The sequence below is a fragment of the Copadichromis virginalis genome, linkage group LG10, assembly GCF_057382275.1.
Source record: "Copadichromis virginalis isolate Kocher_CV1m ecotype Utaka linkage group LG10, C_Virginalis_male_GT1.1, whole genome shotgun sequence".
NCBI classification, from domain to species: domain Eukaryota; kingdom Metazoa; phylum Chordata; class Actinopteri; order Cichliformes; family Cichlidae; genus Copadichromis; species Copadichromis virginalis.
In genome coordinates, this window is record NC_140627.1 from 18723867 (window position 1) to 18743623 (window position 19757).

The 19757-nt window shown below is 42.0% G+C and overlaps 2 protein-coding genes across 2 annotated transcripts; one reads left to right on the plus strand and one right to left on the minus strand.

The window, feature by feature from the left end:
- Positions 1-1489: 1489 nt before the first annotated feature.
- rfc3 (replication factor C (activator 1) 3) lies at positions 1490-5489 on the plus strand. Its single transcript, XM_085470432.1, has 9 exons — positions 1490-1699; positions 3266-3403; positions 3571-3638; positions 3784-3881; positions 4075-4256; positions 4368-4504; positions 4593-4691; positions 4776-4845; positions 4942-5489. The coding sequence occupies exons 1-9, from the start codon at positions 1613-1615 to the stop codon at positions 5131-5133; spliced, it is 1071 nt and encodes a 356-aa protein (XP_085326558.1). The 5' UTR covers positions 1490-1612; the 3' UTR covers positions 5134-5489.
- Positions 5490-6990: 1501 nt separating this feature from the next.
- kl (klotho) lies at positions 6991-17570 on the minus strand. Its single transcript, XM_085470433.1, has 13 exons — positions 16718-17570; positions 14915-15345; positions 14748-14827; positions 14460-14622; positions 13925-14030; positions 12586-12735; positions 12237-12472; positions 11534-11729; positions 9868-10046; positions 9662-9769; positions 9429-9534; positions 9152-9278; positions 6991-7516 (listed from the first exon to the last, which is right to left on the minus strand). Exons 1-13 carry the CDS (start codon positions 17435-17437, stop codon positions 7182-7184), a joined length of 2937 nt encoding a protein of 978 aa, XP_085326559.1. The 5' UTR covers positions 17438-17570; the 3' UTR covers positions 6991-7181.
- Positions 17571-19757: the final 2187 nt, after the last annotated feature.

Consider the following 19757-nt stretch of genomic DNA (forward strand, 5'->3'; position numbering starts at 1 on the left):
GATCTACGGGGATTTTCCCAAACAACCATCTCTAGCATTCATAAAAACAAATGCCCTGAAAAAGAGAAAACATCTGGTGAGCAGCAGTTCTCAGGGTGAAAAGGCTAGACTGCATTGAACTGATAGGAGGGTAACAGTACTCAATAAAATCATTAGAATCAAGCTGTGTGGAGTAGCATTTCTGAATACATAACAAGACAAATCCTGAAGCTACAGCAGCAGCTAAGAACATGAAACTGAGGTTAATTTTAACACAGGTTCATCAAAATTGGACAAAAGTTTGGAAAACTGTCACCTGGTGTCTCATAAGTTTTGATTTTTGCTAGTAGGGTCAGATTTTGGTGTAAATAACATGAAACCATGGATCCACCCTGCCTTGTATAAGCAGCTCAGGCTGCTGCTGCTGGTGGTGTAATGGTGTCAAGGGTATTTTCTTGGCACACTTTAGGTCCCTTAGTACCAGCTGAGCATGGTTTAAATGCTACAGACTACTGATCATGTCCATCCCTTTATGATCATAGCATATGTATCTTCTGATGGCTGCTTCCAGCTGGATAACACACCATGTCACAAAGCTCAAATCATCTCAAACTGGTTTCTTGAGCATTAAAAAAAACTGTCTGTACTCAAATGACCTCCAGAGGCATCTCTGATATGTTACCAATGTTAACATATGGACCCATATCACAAAGAACAAAGACAGTTCTGAAAGCAAAAGGGATCCAAACCCAGTACAATGCTTGCCTACTAAAGTATATATAGTGTATATTTTCTTCTGCTTTTCTTTCTTTTCTTTTTTTACTTTTTCACTTTTATGAATGATGCAAAACCAGAGTCGTGGGTTAAAGAAAAAGGTGGTCTGACCAAATAATGATCACAGAGATAGAAAACGCAAATAATTGTACAGTAAGGTCAGCTCCTCTAGAAAAAAATCCCCAAAACTAAAAACTACGCACTCATACCTTTTCATTGTCAAATGACAGCTTTGTTTTTGCAGCATGGGATTAACTGTCTCACATTCCTCTGTGATATTAGTCTGTTTTCCATGAACAAATCCTTTATATCGCTTCCACCCAGTAAGGCATGTCATCTGCTGTAAAGACGATGACATGAATGTCCGTTTGCACCTGGACACGAGAGATGTCACGCATGAGTGGCACAAGCAAAGGTCATTTGGTATCGCCTGTTTAGAGGAATTACACACAGTTTTAAAGACAAATGTGCTGACTGCGAATGTGTGACTCCACAGAACTCTCAATAGTAGTAGCTAAAAAGCTAAATAAATCACATATAAAGTGTATTTTAGAATGTGGAGGGAATAAAAAAATCACATTTTAGCGCATTCACAGATTATTGAATTACTGAGTTACGTTATTTTACTGAGTCCTATATAAAAAAAAAATATCTGTTTTGTTTTTGTTTTTTTGCGCAATGAAAATTCCGGTTTACCTACGCGCCTGTAGCAGATTTGTCCTCTCCGTCTCTCCGTAGCCGAGCAGGAACCAGTCGCGCGGGTTGCTGTGTGAATAACATTTCGCGGGAGATTAGCAAGCGGAGAGTGTGTCTGCTGTCAACACGGACGACTGTAACGTTTTACTGAATCCATAGCAGAATGAGTTTGTGGGTGGACAAATATCGTCCGTCGTCCCTCGGGAAACTGGACTTTCATAAAGAGCAGGCGGCGCAGCTCAAAAACCTGGTAAGAGAAATAAGCTCCTCCATGATGGCTGTTTATTCAGATTGGCGGTAGCGTCGTAAATAATGCTGCATGTGAGCAGGCATGATCGACAAGTTTAGCTTTGCAAGACAATTGTGGGGGGATTTACTGAGCTGGTTAAGAGGTTTTTGTGTACAGCTTGTAAAACAACCCCGTTCATGCTATCGTGGACGTTACTAGCTATGTGCAACTTGTTCCACTTTGACACTATAATGGAGCCAGAACCTCACAGTATTGACCAAGAGGGAAAATAGATCCCTATATCTGATGGAGCAAATGCCATTTTAATAAGGCTTCACATCCGCTTAAAGATGATCTCATCCTCTCACACTTTCTGTATACACATCACACACACCATCCTTTCCTAGACAGAGTATTGTGCACACACAACTTGTGTTTTTGAAGTGCTTGTTCACATATGTTCATCGTTTAGGAGGTACTATTCATACTTTTTGTGTTTCTTATTCCATTCATGTGAATGCTTGAAAATGGTGTTTTCAAAAACATACAGTTTTGGTGAGAAAATTTAATCCACTGACGTCTTGGTCATGAGTGTAATGGTAATATTGAGCTTTTAATCATTCCATCCATCTATCCATCCATCCAAACTATTGTTCTTCCAAGTTGGAATGATTGCATGGTGCATATCTTTTATGACTTTAAAAATAATTGGTTGTAAAAGTTTGAATTTATTTTAGATTTTCTCTCATCTCTGAAGAGTTCATTTAAATTGGTTGATTTCTAGCATGGACCCGGCTTTTAAGCATAGTCCACAAAAGGGTTCAGTTTAGCCAGGAGCTTTTAGTAGTTTAGCCTGCTTTTCCAAACCAGCTTTGGTTTATTTTTAGGATGATTGTCCTGTTACAGCACCCAATTTTGTCCAAGTTTCAACCATCTAGATTTTGGATGTAGTCCCCCTTCTCCATTATTCCATCCACTCTGTGCAGTGTACCGCTACCACTGGCACATCTTCAATTACTGACTTTGGCATTTTACATTGTTCTGAGTATTGGTCAGTCCAATGAGTGCTGTCAAACAAATCCTTTCTATGCTGGCAAAGAGAAACTACCAGTTGTAGTCGACTGTGATAACTAATGAGAAGTTAATAGGTCTGAAGTTAACCTTCAGCACCATCAATAAAATAAATTTAAACTTGTTCACCCAATTCTTGTTTTTTGGGTTGTTGTCTTGTGTTTTGGTCATTTAAGATGTATACTGCACAACGTTTTTACGCTGGAGAAACAAAATCCCAAAATAACCATGACATGACCTTGATAATTCATGAGTTGACGTAAACTCCTGAACAAGAACAGCTAAGAAAAAGTAATATAAAAAGGTATATAATATACTGTAGATAATGAAAAGTAAAGTTTAATAACAGTTGTCACATTTTCTTTGCATGCAGAGCAGTGTTGCTCTCATTGGCAACATAACGCAATGTTGGTAATATTTAAAAGCAAAGATATAATGTCTGATTCTTTAGAAAAAAAAACTTCAAACACAAGGAAAAAAGAAAGAAAAACTACAAATTTTGTGTTAATGTTTCAGGTTCAGGGTGGTGACTTCCCACACTTGTTGGTGTACGGTCCATCAGGTGCAGGCAAGAAGACTCGCATCATGTGTCTGCTGAGGGAGCTCTACGGTCCTGGGGTGGAAAAGCTTCGCATTGAGCACCAGACCATTGTGGTAAGAGGGAAAATAATTAAACAATCACTCTCCCCAAGCGAATAACTTCTGTAAAATACACCTTTCACATGCTGTATTTAGAGTCACATCTCTGATCAATCTTCAACTTTTTAGACTTACAACTTAAAGATTTAGTTGATTTCCCAGTTTGTGGTTTTTGTCTGCAGGCTCCCTCAAAGAAGAAAATTGAGATTAACACCATAGCCAGCAACTATCACTTGGAAGTAAATCCAAGGTGAGGAGATTTTCTTACTTGATAGTTGCACTCCTGTATCTTTACTTTTTCCCTCCAGTACATGTGACAACTATAGTTGCTATAAAAGGCCTTTTTGCTTCAGCTTTAATGTTTGTTTATTGTATTTCTGTTCTGTGCTGTACAGTGATGCGGGGAACCAGGACCGCGTGGTGATTCAAGAGCTGATCAAAACTGTGGCACAGTCTCAGCAAATCCAGTCGAGCACACAGAGAGACTTCAAAGGTAGAAGTGTGCTAATTTAGCCTGTAGTCAAATGTATGAAGACTTAACCGTTAAGAGTAAAAATGTAGACTTGCGGGATTATGTTTTATCTGTGAACTCATTTCACCTATTTACCATTTAGCTCTGTGAAGTCACAGCATCTACCTGTCACTTATTTAGCAATTGGCACCCTTATTTTTTTTCTTTTTCTCAGTGGTGTTGCTAACAGAGGTGGACAGACTGACGAAGGATGCCCAGCACGCTTTGCGTCGGACGATGGAAAAGTACATGGCCACCTGCAGACTCATCCTCTGCTCCACCTCTACATCCAAAGTCATCGGGCCAATTAGGAGCCGTTGTCTGGCGATTAGAGTTCCTCTGCCGAGCACAGAAGAGGTGAGACGAATTTGGTGTCTTTTGGCGTGCTCTTACTAATCTACATTATTTGGAACTTGTGTTTTTGTTCATTAAAGTAACTTTTTCTCTGCTGTATTCTTGTTTTTTAAGGTTTGTAATATTCTTACGTCCGTCTGTAAAAAGGAGGGTCTCGTCCTCCCGCCTGAGCTGGCCAAGCAAATCGGCGAGAAATCTGGTCGCAACCTCCGTAAAGCGCTTTTGATGTGCGAAGCCTGCCGAGTGCAGCAGTAAGTTGTGGCAAAACTTACTATTTTCTTTCTTATGTTGGAATTAAACCTAAACACATACTTATTTAGCATATCTTATTATTCACAGGTATCCATTCTCAGTGGACCAAGACGTCCCGGAGACAGACTGGGAGGTTTATCTTAGAGAAACGGCTAATGCCATCGTCAGCCAGCAGAGTCCTCAAAGGTACATGTGACAGAGATTTGGTTCTGTTAGAGATCAAACTTGTGGAGATACTTTGATGAAAATTCCCACCCGTGTTTGTTCCAGGTTGTTGGAGGTCCGAGCCAGACTGTATGAGCTCCTGACCCACTGCATCCCTCCTGAGATTATCATGAAGGTATCGTTTACTTCACGTTATCTCCTGTGAAAGTGCAGTTTGTGGTTGTCTTTAATGAAGAGGCTGTAAAAGTGTCCTTGTTCATTCCTCTAACAGTGTCTCGTGAAAGAGTTGCTTAATAACTGTGATGGGCAGCTGAAGACGGAGGTGGCTCACATTGCAGCCTACTATGAGCACAGACTACAGCTGGGGAGCAAAGCCATCTACCACCTGGAGGCGTTCACTGCCAAGTTCATGGCCATCTACAAGAAGTTCATGGAAGATGGTCTGGATGCGATGATGTTTTGACTTTAAGTGGACTTTAAATAGACCGATATTTTTCTGGTCAGGAGTTTAACAGCTGCGTTTCTTTGTTGCCTCCACAACTTTCACTGGACTTGAGACAGGCTTCTGTTCTTTTTAGGCATTGTGGTGATGCTGACACAGTTTACTCCACAATAAGTCTTACAGTTTCTGGCTTTATGCGTAGTTGCCCAAAACCCTCAGCGCTAAACGCTGTTAGTAAACTTTGATCTCTCTGTGTAGTCGTGTAAACTACTAATAGGGGTGGTGTGATGACCACCCCGGGGGGGGGGGGAATTCACATTGTACTGAACAAAACAATAAATTGCTTTGATTACAGATATTCTGATCTGTATGCTGTATGGATGTGACCAAATCTATAATGATTATCATAAACACTGAGCCTTTTTTTTTAACCTGAAATCGAGATATTGATGCATGGTACGTATGAGCAAAGGGGGATGTAACGCATCATATTTCAGGATGAGTCAGCCTGTAGTAAATGGATAACAAGATTGCCCAAACTAGGGTGAATACAATTACAGATGGGTGATACATTCATTCATGTATGCACAGCTCTCTGAAGGTCCCTCCACACCATTTCCATCAGGCCTCAGTGTGGACTTTGGGTCATTGGAGCACTTTATTTTCTTTTTTCAGCCTCTCTGTTGTAAATTTGTTGCTGTGTTTGGGATCGTTGTCCTATTGCTTGTCCTAATTTCACCAGAATACTTTGGCATACAGAGGAGTTTGTGGCCACTTCACGGTCCTGTGGCTGCAAAACGAGCCCAGATCATCAGCCCTCCACTAGTTGGTATGAGGTGTTTGAGCTGATATGCTAATTGGCTTTTGTTAAAAGTAATGCTGTGCAGCATGACCAACATCTGCATTTTTGTTTTTCCTGTCGAAAGAAAATTGTTCCAGAAGTCTTGTGGTTTGTTCAGATGCATCTGAGCTGTGCTGCCATGTTCCTTTTAGAGAGGCTTTCTCCTGGCAGTCCTTCCAAAGACGCTGCATGTGTTCAGCCTTTTTTTAATTGTATTGTCATGAATTCTAACATTTAACCTGCTAACTGAGGACTATGAGTCTGAGCTGTAGGCCACTCCTGGGAAAACTGTACACGTGTAAACGCACAGCTTAGTGCTCCAGAGCATCAAACTCAAAATTTCTGCTTTTATAGAGGAGTTACTCTTGCAACCTACTTTATTCCTGTGGAAGTGCACTTAGAGTGTAGTGTGTACTTGGTTTTTCACAGGCCTGCATAGACTCCTGTGAAAACTTTCTTTTTCACAGCTGTACGTACTGTATGTAAAGGCAGCTGGAACAAGGGCGTAATGCAACATGTTTCCAGGGTGAGCCAAAGCATGTGTGCTGCAGGTATGTAATTATATAACTGTGGGCTCTAACCACATTACTTCAGGACACACAAACAGAGATTCACTTGCACTAACAAAAATGGCCAAACTAATGCAAATAATACAAAAAAGCTGAATTATAGAGCTTAATTTACACTTTTTGTTAAGTGTCCAAATAAATAATTACATGTCTTTTAAAAGCTCACTGTCCTGTAATCTTTCTTGTTAAACTCAAAGTAACTTAGAGGTGGAATGAATGCGGTTTGTGTCCTGCGAATCAAAATTAATTTTGTGACTGTCAGACCTTTGATCCCAACTCTAACATGTCTGCGCAGCTTCATTTGTGATTCTCTTTCAGCCACTTCTTAGTTCTTGTAGCATTTGCTTAATTTTGTTTATTTAGTACTCGTCTTGGAGAAAGAATGTGTCACCCTGGACAGACCATTATTTGTGAACTTGTTAATCCTCTGCACTCTCTCCATACAATGAAAACAAATAGACGTATTGGAGACGTAAGGTTATCTAAAATAGAGATGTTTTATTAACACCAGCATTACTTAGTGACATATAAAGCCTAAAATGTGAGGCTGATTGCAGCATGTCTTAAATCAAACCTCCTTTAGCATCAAATCCAAACTATTACAGTCTGAACAGACTGCACTGCTGCAAGCACACTTTTGGTCGAAGCAGCTCCTGCCATCAGTAACATTCCTTGTGTCTCTTGGCTGTATAGTAAATAATGAGGCCCAGGGTGATCAGCACCCCTGAACCTACCAGAATCAAGAAGCCCATCACAGGACTCTTGCCCAGGACGTGGCAGCTACGGCAGGGCGGTGCCACACTGGGACACAGCTGTGGCTCTGCTCCTTGAATCGGGAAGCCGTTATGCTCGATGATGTTGCGATAGTTGGAAAGAGAGGCTTTGACAATGACTTCCTCGTGGACTTGGCCATACAAGCCGAACCCCGGGTCTCTCTGATCGTTCAGGGCATAGGCAAAGTAACCCTTCAGGTTTACACCATCCAGAGTGTATGCTGTGGAGGACAGAGGAGGAAAGGCAGCATGTTAGATATTGAGTCTTCTTTTGGTTGCTTCCTTTAGGGGTCACCACAACAGATCATCTGACTCTATCTCAAACTCTTACAAGCCTCCATAAATCTTCTCTGAGGTCTTTGTCTTTTCCTCTTGAGTGACAGGAGAAAAGAATAAACTTAGTCAATCTCTGACCTAATCCCACCCCCACCTTAAACCTGTCTGTCTCGCTGTCCTCATACATGTCCTTCACCTACCTCACACACTTCTCTGCTGCTCCTGACTTTCTTGTGGAGTACCACAGTTCCTCTCTTGGCACCCTATCCAAGAGAGGAACCTCAGCACCTTAGCTGTACTTTCCCAGTCATCTTTCTCTACCACCCAGTCTTCTGCAACCTCAGATATTCAGTATGAATAAAAGTAAATAAAACATTAATGCCCTATACAGCCAACAACACATAAATACTACAGTTATTCTATAATTCATTAACTCAAACATATGCAGCTAGATATTGCTCTACATTTGCGCTTCAGGAGCTTAATAAAAATTGCTCTAACCTGTGTATATAAACTACTTTGAAAAAGACCAAATAAGCATAGATGCTGTCGCCGTATTAAGAATAAGTTACCTACAAATGCTCTCCTTACAGCCTGAGATAACAGCTGTCCAACCAAGTGAAGTAAAAAAACATTTCTAGCTATAACCTCCAGCCTAGGTTGGCTAAGCAATTGACATCGACCTTCACTGTTGACGCCCAAGGCCAAATGATCTTGAAAAATAATTTCGACAAACCCTCTTGAGCAATATTTCATATCAAACGGCAAAGTGAGAGCAGTAGAGCGCACTTTTTTATGTCACCTTATGTCACTCCATAAGGTTTTGCAAAACCACACCCTGCATGAATATATCTTAATATATCTTTTAAAAGTTTTTACATCTTATAGAAGCCAAAGATTTTAGCCAGTTCTGCTCCAGTCATAAGGGTAAAGATAATTAAATACACCATTTTATTATAGAATTCTTCGAGGTCATAGGTCAAATCAGGGTCACAAAAATGAGGAAAAACCCTTAGTTTCCATGGTTATCTCCAAACTTTAAAGCAACATATTAGTGATTGGAGGACATAAGCACTTTGTGTGTTTGAGCTCTTTAAGACATTATTTTTCAGTACAACATTCATATTACCAATGCTGACATCAGCATAAAACAAAGTTTAAGTATAGCTCTTTCTCTTTGGGTGGAGCTGTGCTGTCTGAGTGCTCTTGTTATTTCCTGTACTTTGGCAAAAGTCAAAGTGCATGTGAAAATGTCTCTCCCATCGCTTTTCTTAAAAAAATGACTAATAATAAACTTAATGTGGCTCCAGCAACACTACAAGATATCATCCTTTGGTGTAACACAGTAAGCTTTACAAGGGCAGGGACCTGACTCAAAACTTCAGCGTGGACTGTGCGTGCATCTCTGTTGATATTTGTGTTTGCAGTTACGTGGGTCCAAGTCAGCTGACTGAGCTGGGATCAGTGACCTAAATAGCTGTCTAATAATTAAACTGCATTGAGGCCACAGAGGGGAGAAGACTTTATCTCTACAGGATTGTACACAAGTTGCATGACATTAATCCACAAAAAAGTCTCACCTTTAAGTGCCTCGTTGATATAGTTGTACAGGTAGTAAACTCTCAGGCTGTCCTTGAAGCGGGCCGGATCTTCCTGGACCCCGTTAGCCATCACGTAGACGGGCACGTCGCTGTAGTGCTCTTTCACCTTACAGAGCAAAAAAAAAACAGAGCCTCTTATGCTGCTATTACACTGAAACAACATCTGACCTGAAAGTTTTCATCCACTCAGTATGAAAACACATAACTGCAACGGGAAACAGATGGTTGCACACCACAACCATCACAACAGTCTTACCCAGTTGAGGGCTTTCCTCAGTCCCCAGGGCACGACAGGTCTTGGGGACATGATCCACGTGGTATCAATCATGTGTTGGACTTCAAGCATTGCTGTGTAGGTGTATCTGTAGATGTAGAAAATAAGAGTGACTAAAGAACTTCCTATTAGTTAATAAATAATTTCTGATGAGCCTGGATAGTGTTGAAGTCATATTAAAACAGAGTGGAGTGTCCAGAGGAGTGAGGTCGTACGAGTCTTCCTTGGCGTGAGTCACAAGCTTGGTACTGAAGTGGCTGATGGCAAAGAAGTCATACGTCCCTTTAACCAGCTGTCTGTCGTCCTTCTTGAAAACTGGCAGTCTGTGGAAGCACATAAAATATAACTAAAATTTAACTGCGTACACTTATTACACACAAGGCTTTAAAACTGTACCACACTGTGAATGAAGGATTTGTACTCGAGTGAGTTCAGCTGCCGCAGCCAGCTCCTCATCCCCACAGGATAGTCCCCACTGCCAAAGATTGGCTCTGCGAACCAGCCGACGCAGAAGTCTAAAACCCTTTTAGCCGGCTCCACGTCTTTTCGGCTGAATGAAAATGCCGGCTCCACCCAGTCCATATGCAAAGCCAGAGACACCTGATATTACACAAAGCATGCCAAGTTCAGGTGAGCATCTGAGAATATTTCTTTCTCCTGGTGTCCACACCAGGGGCGGATCTAGAAGGGTGGCACGGGGTGGCAAGTGCCACCCTAAAATGATCCCTTGCCACCCCAAGTGCCACCCCAGTTTTACATATGACAGTGTTGTTTATGAAAATAAGATAGCATTAACAGTTTGAGTGTAGTTACAGTCAACAGTGAATATAAATGCTAAAACTGAATATATTGGATAGTGTCCCGTCCCCCCCACCACCATTAATAAATGGTTCAGCCCATAGCAGGACCTGCTTTTTTCTTGTTTTTAGTAGCAAGCGATGCTTATGATTGTGCCAGAGCACATTTTGAACAACACCATGGGAATTTTGGCTTTTACACAGGTGGTTGGATGTTGCACTCTGGAAATGGAAGGAAGGTGAGTGTTATTAACCCTCTGTGGTCCACGGACACGCTGCACCTCCAAATCACATGACTATTTTAAACTTTTTTTTACTGGCACACGTCATTTGTGGGGCATCTTACTGCAAAACCTGATTGTTCTCTCATTTTAGTTTTAGTAATATTTTTAAATGGTTGTAGAAAATGAAAAAAAAAAAACCTGGCAGGTGTATTGGCTGCATTTTTAGATAAATAGCTGTACATTTTGTAAACATATACAGAATTTATATTTGCAATTCAAGTTATAAAAATGTACTCAACATGTCTGTGGGGTTTTTTTACAGTAAAAAAAATACTACTAGGATTTTAAGTTCTTTGTGTGATTTCAGATCAGTAATAGTACTATTAATAGTAATAGTAGTACTAATGCAGTATGTCAGTGAAAAAAATAACTAAATTCAGTTGAGCTGAAAAGATACCAAACAAGGCAAGGGGGAAAAAATAAAATGAAACAATCTGAGGGTGAAACGTAAACTCAAAAGGAGTCAAAAATGGCCGTTTGTATTTCAGACCTCAGTCTCCAGTATCCAACAAATCATGAAAAATTAGGTTTAAATTTTTGTTCATCACAGTGCAGATTTCTGAAATTTTGTGTAATTTAAGCTGTAACTATGTGATTGTTTTCTAACAAAAAACAGTGTGAAACTTAAGTTAGACTTGTTTTTGTAAACGAACCGCCCCATGTTGTGTAGCTTTCTGGATTTTATACTTATTGGGCTACATATTTATTTATTATACACGCTATACAGTACATAACATCAAAACTCACATGTTTTATGTAACTAAAGTGTGTAATTATGTGGGCTACAGACAATAATTAAGTTATAGACTATATTTATATGAAAAACGTGTATGCTTACTGAATCATTCTAACCATATGTAACCACCTGCATATGTGTTTGGGGGGGGGGGGGGGGGGGAGGCTTTGATTTTGCCACCCCATTTGATTTCTTTGCCACCCTCATGCCACCCTAAGAAAGCTTCTCTAGATCCGCCCCTGGTCCACACAGAACCAGCACTTCACTGACCTTTCCTCCCTGTGCATATCTGAACTCGCGGTCGTAAGCATGCCAGGCCAGCGCGTGAGCCCGCAGCATCTCATGGCCCTCCGGGTAGCTCACCATCTCATCGTTTGGTTCGTTCAGGGTGATCCATATCTTCACATAGGCCCCTAGCTCTCTGTAGCAAAGCCTGGCATAGTCTGCAAAGGCCTCTGGAGTCTTACTGTTACAAGGGAAAACAATATCTACATTAAGAAACTGAAATGGAAGTAATCTTGCTGCTCTGATATATCTAATAAAAAATAAGTATATACACAGTATAAGTATGTACTGTGGCTCAAGACTTTTGCACAGTGACAACATTCAGGCACTTACATGTGATTTCAAAAAATAATAATGGTGGCTATCATTCTACTTTAAAAACAACGTCAGATGTCACTAATGGAGTTAAAAATGCCAGCACATCAGACTTTCAAATATTGGGATTGCTGGTTTTAGTATCTCTTTATTACAGGAAGAGAAAACACGGAGCAGTCAGCGATCACGCAGGTGAAAACATGGACACACTGTTCCTGGAAACATCGCCGCATGTTTGCTTTTATATCACACCACTCTGCCCATTACTGTAAGCTGTGATAAACCATGACTCATAGAAATTAAAGTGTATTTGTTCTGTATTCGGAGCAAATTTTCAAGCTCAAACGGTGTTTATATAAGCGCTCTATCTGACCTGTTCAGCCACTTGTTGGCAGTATCCAGCGGGGCCGGCAGGCTGCTGCGCTGGCGGGTGTGGTGCCAAAGAGTGACCACAGGTGTGACATTAGCCTGGAGCAGCTGACGTGAGAAACAGCGATAGTACCCCAGCAGGGTGGTGTTAGGATGAGCCACATCCCCTGTAGGCACCAGAGCTGACCAGTTGAGGGAGAAGTGGAAGTGGTTTACTCCAATCTGCCTGATTTCTTCCACCTAGGGAGGAGGAGGAGGGATACACACTGAAACTAAGAAACCTCCCTCAAACCTTTACATGCTGTAACCCAAAAAAGAGCCAAAACAGGTGGCAGGTGGGTAAAATGGCCAACCTGCTGGCGGATGGTGGCGTAATCGGCACAGTGTGGGGTTCGATGTAGAGGCGGCGCGCTGAAGCCCTCCAGCTTCAGCAGCTCTCCGTTGTTGGAGATGTTCCAGAGGTAAACGTTTGGGTCTGCAAACTGGGTGGGCGTGGTCTCCACCTGTGCGAATAACGATGCAAAACGATCAAAGCAGTTTTGCAGGATGTCTCTGAGGGTTCATGTGGTTTATGATTAAGAGAGGGTTAATTACTGTCCCTGTTTCTAAGTTGGACTTTCACCATAGAAAACGCAGGCTGGAAGTAATGTAATCCACACGATGCAAGTTCGATCAGGGCAAGAGAAATACTTTCAAATAAGATATTATAATCACTGCATAAATCTTCAAAATGTCCAACAGAGCCGTCATGTTAAATATGTTATAGATATCAGCCCCACAGATGGTAGAAACAGGTAAACAGGTCCATTGTCAGCTCTATTGTGAGTCCCTGAATCAAAGCTGAGACAGTTAAGTTAATATTTTCTTGAGTTGACATCTCCAAGGAAGCATGTAACATGGTAGACGAATGTACCTGTATTAATTCAGCTCCATATTGTTTTTTGAAGTTGCACTGGGTTGGGAGTGGTTGTGTCACATTTTTGGTGAGCCAATGGCTGTAATGGGGCTGGACTAATTAGAGGCAGGTGTACCTGATTGCACTGATACACTGGTCTACTTATAGCCCACACTACAAACACTGCTGTGTCATTTTGTCTTTCTCTGCAGGTGTGTAAAATGGTAAATGGCCTGTATTTATATAGCGCTTTACTGTGTAATGTAATGAAATCTGATATGTTTGGGATGGATGGGTTTTGCACTGTGAGTTATATAGTGAGTGTTTCATTTTGTCTCTCTGTGCAGGCCAGGGCCTATTATATGCCACAGCCTAAAGGCAGCAGAGTTGCAGAGGCTGTAGTGACCACTGGCTATCTACTTGCAGGGTGTTGCTAACCCCTGTTGAAGTCAACACGTGGAGTGCAACAGGCATTGTGGCATAGCTGGCTCTGGCCTTGGGACTGTGTGTATTTACTTGATTCGCAAATGGGACACTGGACTGTTTTATCTTTTGATTATCGTGTCAATAAATTATCTTTTAGAATTTTATTGACTATCATCTTTTTGCCCACGGCTGAGACGGTTGGTCAGACCTGGAATCTTTTTTGGGTGTGTTACAAGCATTCTAATCGCCTTTCATTCATTATCCGACCTCTGGCCCGCCATGACTTCCGCATCCATCTGCAAAACCCCCTGCAGTGCCTACACACCATCTCCTCCCGGGCTCAGTTTACATGCACAAACACCCACAAGCACCTGGATTGAGTTGGCTGACACACCCCAGGCGAAATCACAGGGGAAGGATCCTTGTACTGGTCTGTTCTCAGGAAGTTCTGGGAAACCGTTGCTCTGGATGACGTTTCTGTAGGAATGATGACAGCGGCACAAACTTTCTTCCTTTATTGTGTCTCTTTACTGTGTTTGTAAGACATAATTGTGATTTTTTTTATATATATAAAAAGAGAAGAGTCCTTAACTGAACCAAGATGAAACGGTTACTGCAGATATGTTGTGCTGTCTAACCTTCTCTACATCTTCTCCATCAATGATCTCAAAGTAAACATCCCATTTCTTGGTACTGGTGCTTACTGATCATTAAATCTCTTCTTAATCCAGCTTCAACAACTCTTTCCCACTACATGAAGGTAGTGGAAATGAGTTGTTGGTGTGGCTCATCAGCTTTATCGCTCTGCTGTGCTGCTGTACAGCATTTTATTATCATAGTAACTTATTCTGCTGTTGGAGGAATTCAACAGATACCTGCACAAAATGATAAGAACTGAACACATGCCTGTAAAAGGTGGCAGATGTCTTTGGCTCCCTCTTCATGTCAGGAGTGTTGAAGTCCACATGGTAAAGCCCCCGTCGTATCCCGTATTCCCTGTGCCACTCAAAGCCGTCTATCAGAGACCAGGCGGTGTATCCAATCACGTTCACTCCATCTATGACGATTGCTGGATTACAAACACAACAGCGCAGATGACCCATATTTAGTTTCAGTGTGAAGATATCGGGTTGCCATTGTTTTTATGACCACTTATGCTGATATGAGAATGTCAATGCACGACACTGGACTTACACTTTAGCGCCTCGGCGATGAACCTCTTGAGGTAGTACATGTGTTTTGGGTCTTTTGTCTTGGTGTTGCCGAGGACGTACCTGCATGGAAACCAAGACGTTCAACAGAGACAGACATGAGGTGGCATCAAAGAGGTGCTGTGCAATCAGCAGAGCGTCTACACCTACCAACCACTCTGCACCACAAAGATGGGGGGGTTGTCATACTCCGTGTTGACCCAGTATAGCAGCATCCTCAGGTCCAGATCCTCCTGCTGCCCAAACTTGAGGCTGTCGTTGATCAGATGGAAGCTCAGCGCCGCTCCGTGAGAGAGGGCAAAAAAGTCAGCTGTTCCTTTCACCTGTTCACTTTCTTCCGGCGTGAAGGAGGGCAGACGTGAGCCCAGCCTTGACTTCATGCAGGGAGGGTAGTCCCCATCTATGAACAGTGGCCGGGCGAACCAACCCAGGACGTGGTCCAGGGAGCACTGACATTCTCTCAGGCTTTCCAGGCGAGTGCGGCTGGGCTTGATCCAGTGAGAGGCCAGCGCCATGGACAGTTTGCCATGGTGTCGTGGACGGTAGTGGCGGTCGTAGAGATGCCAAGCAGCTGCGTGAGCCTGGAGGAGGGAGAAGCACAGAAAAAGAGGGGAGATGGGTGGATGGGATGTAGGCATAAATGCTGGGAAGGATGACACAAAACAAATATAACATTAATAATATTAAATATTATAAGGCCTTGAGATTTATTATTTTCACAGCAGCCCAGAAACAAATACATTATTACTCATGAGAGCAGCTCGATCAAATATTCGTTCCTACACAATCAGGTTATCCACGATGATGGAGTTTATAGATTAACAGTTTTAAAGAAAAAAACTTGTCATTGCTCCACCCGCTTCGTCTTCATGTAAGTCATACATTTCAAGCATCTTGAAACGTTCTACACTCCAGTAAACAAGACCATAAAAAAGATATACATAATTTTTAAGAGAGTCCAAATCCAAATAAGCATGGCGAGCCAAAGCCATGAGCTTCGCTGTCAGCAGGTCGGTAAAGATCCTCAGGCAGAAAATGATAAGGAGTTACTCATGGTGCTGAGAAAAATTAAGAAAACAATCAACATAGTAAGATGTTTGTTTCTGTGAGGTTATTGTCTGCAATAGCTTTGCTTATTTGTGAACTAACGTGTAGTCAGCAGGATTTACAAAGACGTTATATATAAAATAATGACATGTTTTGCAAGTATCTTTACGACTCTGTGTGATTGTACCTGCAATATAATAAATCAAGTCCTTTTTGACCATTTAAATTTCTTTATAATACTGTGATGTCATATTTTTGTTGCAATTTCTTGGCTAGATCTTGCTTTAAAAAGACTTTTGTAACCCTTTAAAGACTAAACTGGGAAATAATGGCATACATGAGTTTTAATTTGTATCAAATTTGCTACATCTAGCTTTTTTTTTTCTTTTTTGCTTTAAAATGCATTTCCCATTAACAGAAGTGTTCTTTATGCCCCAAACTGACAGGTTGGATGGAAACAAGTCATTTACAATAAATACTACAGGCAATCTTAGTTTAAGTGTTATAATTTTTTTAGATTTGTTGGCCTGTACTCTGTCAAAAATATCTCCCCTGAATGATATCAAGTGAATTTGAGAAAGAACATTCCCTTCACAAGGCATAAGCGCCAGTCAGTTTTTGGTAAAGTGACTGTTATATGACTTTATATCATCCTAAAATGTCTCATTGACATTAAAAATGTCCTTTTTATGGGAGAGCTGGCCCAGAGAGCAGAAAATGTAACGTAAAGATGCTTTAAGTATTGGATTGGCTACAGAGTCAAATGAATACTTACAAAACAGGTAATTTCTTTATTTTAGAAATGACCCCTTCAAATCCTCTTCACTAAAGTTGTTTTACTAATGTAAGCACATATTTTAGATATTTTAAAAAACACACATACACACAGGAACAACATAGAATCACCTTGAGCAGGTTGTGTCCAACCCGGAATGGAAGATCAGGGTCGGTCTTTATCCCGGGAGCCACCACTCCGGTGCCATATCCGTGTCTCGCCACCACAAAGGGGTTATCGATGGTGATCCAGTACTTTACGTCATCCCCGAAAGCCTGGAAACAGAAATCGGCGTAGTCTTTGAAAATCCCCACGAGCTCCGGGTTGCTCCATCCGCCGAGGGTCTGCTGCAGGTGGTCTGGCAGGTCCCAGTGGTAGAGCGTGACCACCGGCTCCACGCGGATCTCCTTCAGCTTCTTAATGAGTGTCCGGTAGTAGTTGGTGCCGATTTCGTTGTAACTGCCACGGGTACCGTTGGGAAAAATCCTGGACCAGGACAGGGAAAATCTGTAGTGGCTGACCCCTAGCTGTTTAATGGCTCGGATGTCAGCGTTGATGTTGTGGTAGCTGTCGCTGCCCACGTCTCCGGTGATCATTCGGGTGCCGCCGCGCGTAAAAGTGTCCCAAATGGAGAGCCCCTTCCCGTCCTTTTCGAATGCGCCCTCCACCTGGTACGCGGCCGTACCCACCGCCCATATGAAGTCCTTGGGGAAGGTGTCATAGAGGAAAGCCTTGTCTGCCGGATAGGGCAGCTTATTGAAGCGACCCCAGGTTTTCAAGCCAGCGTTAGGCTTTGCGGTCACGGGGGTGAAGAAGCCAAGAAATGTCACGAAGGTGAGCAAAGCCTTCATGGTGGCCGTCAATACTGGCTTTGGATGTCCAGTTTTGTCCCTTAAAGGGGCTCTTATTTAATCATGCTTGGAGCTTTTCAGTCACTAAACACGGGACTGTGGAGCGCAGTCAGCCAGCTGTGAACCCACCACACGCCGCCTCTCCAAATCTATCAATTATTAGCCAAAGCACCTGACGCAACGAGCTCTCCAGGCACAACCTGATGTTAAGAGCCCCAAATGGCCAATCCTTTGCTTAACCACATTAGTTTTAACAACAACTGATGGGACATGGATACATTAAATATGCTTGTTTTGTCTGTTCAAGCAAGGCCGCAGTTTGGCTTTTTTTTTTTTTCTTTTTTAGTCTAGATGTGATAAAGTATTCACAGCACAGGAAAGGAGAGTGGCCCAGGTGTAACACCCCTAATATAATCCCAGTAACGGTCCTATTATTATGCATCCTCAGCTGGCACATAATTTCACAACTGTATTCCGGTGTCACACATCAAGCGCAATAAAAGCTCATCGACATTTCTCACCGGATCCGGTTCACTCAGGACCCCACACAGAAAGAGAGGGGGGTGAAGAGGAGATGCATGCAAACAGCAGACTGAGTGTACCCTGCAGCACATCACTTCCTTATCTTCCTGCTCTCAGCTGGGTTGCTTGGAAACTCAGGCCTCTCTTGCTGTCGGCTATTTTGGTCCATATAGCTGCTGCATAAATATGTGAAGAGACATGAGTCTGTTGGTGCTGCTGGCAGCTTCCAGCCTGACACTCCAAATCTAACCTGACCTCCTTAACCTACACCAGACTCTGTATACAGTTCTAATGCCACAATCACATTTCAATGCAGATCGTTTAAATAATATAAAGGCAGCAAACAAATATGTCCAAAAGCATTTCTAATCATACTTGTTTTCTTTAGAAAGAATGTATTATTTATTATTCCTGTTTGCACACAATAAGAGCTTTATTTCGTTTTATTGAGCCATGGCACAAACCACCACTGTGCAATGATGTGTTTTATCTTATGCAATCCTCACAGCTTGTAAAATAAGATAAAATTGAGGGTATCTTTGGACCTTGGTCTGTAGTCTTAATAATTCTGTCCTCATCTTTACAAATGTAAACAAATATGAAAAGAAGTCATAAACCATATCTCGTAAGGAAATGTATAACTTGATCAAAGAAAGGCTCTATAAAGATGGTATGAGAAGAGTTTGTATGGGGACAGTTTGTCTCATGTTGACTGTCCTGACACGCGAGTGTTCAAATGACCGTCTGGACCACTTAATCAAAATTTTAACAAGTGACAGATTTAGTTTGTGATACCGTTTGGAAAAGCTCAGAGTTCACCTGCTGAAATCCAGATTAGTGACATCAAATGAAGCCGGATCCATACTGTGAGAATGATTTTCAGTTTCAGCTTTTTCCTTCTTTGCTTCCTTCCAACCCTCAATTGTTCATCCAGCTAAGGTCATGTGGAGGCTGGTGCATACTCGAACTGAGACTGGGCCAATGAGGTCTTTACAGAATAAAGCAACCATTATCCTCATTACTGGTTAGTCTAATGGGAGGTAAGAAATGCGTGCACACCTTTAACAAACTGTTTTCCTCATTCAGCTCTGTGCATTTGAACAGGGACGTTGGAGATGAGCGTGTAGTCGCTGCTCGTCGGTGCAGCTCAGCTCAGCGGGGGACAGAAGTGCATGCTCTTGTCATTTATTGAATTTGCCTTGAAAGGCAGGTGGTTTATCTAATGCAGGGAAACAGACTCAGCCGGCAGTCGAACAGTATGTGATTAAGGCCTGGCACGGACCATAACCCGAAGGCAGATTGTGGTGTGTGGGTGTTTTTCCACTGAGCTGGGCTACGCTGCAAAAGTTCAAAACTCAAGTACATGTGCATAAGCAACGAGGAGCACAGCTTGCCTCATAAACAACACAGGAAAAGGAGCAACATTGGACGCTTAGCAGCCTCAGAGTGCACAAACACTGGACTGGACAGCGTGAGTGTGCTTTGACTCTCTGCAAATAAATAATTTAAATACACAGACAATCCACATCTGATGCTGCTTGATGTCCACTCTGACAGCAGTTTAAAGTGCAATCTTCATGTTGGGTTAAAATTTAGTTAAGAAGGACACTGACTTATCTGTTTGCATCTCCTTAAAAACTTGAAATCTGCTGATGTCAGTCCATGGATCCTGAAACCAGCCGTGTTACAAATCCTTAGCAGACCCTACCTGCACATGTCTGAGTGTGCAAGGCGTTAATACATAAACTACACAGTTTTGTTTTAAAGCATCACCTCACAAGGTGTTTACTGTAAGATG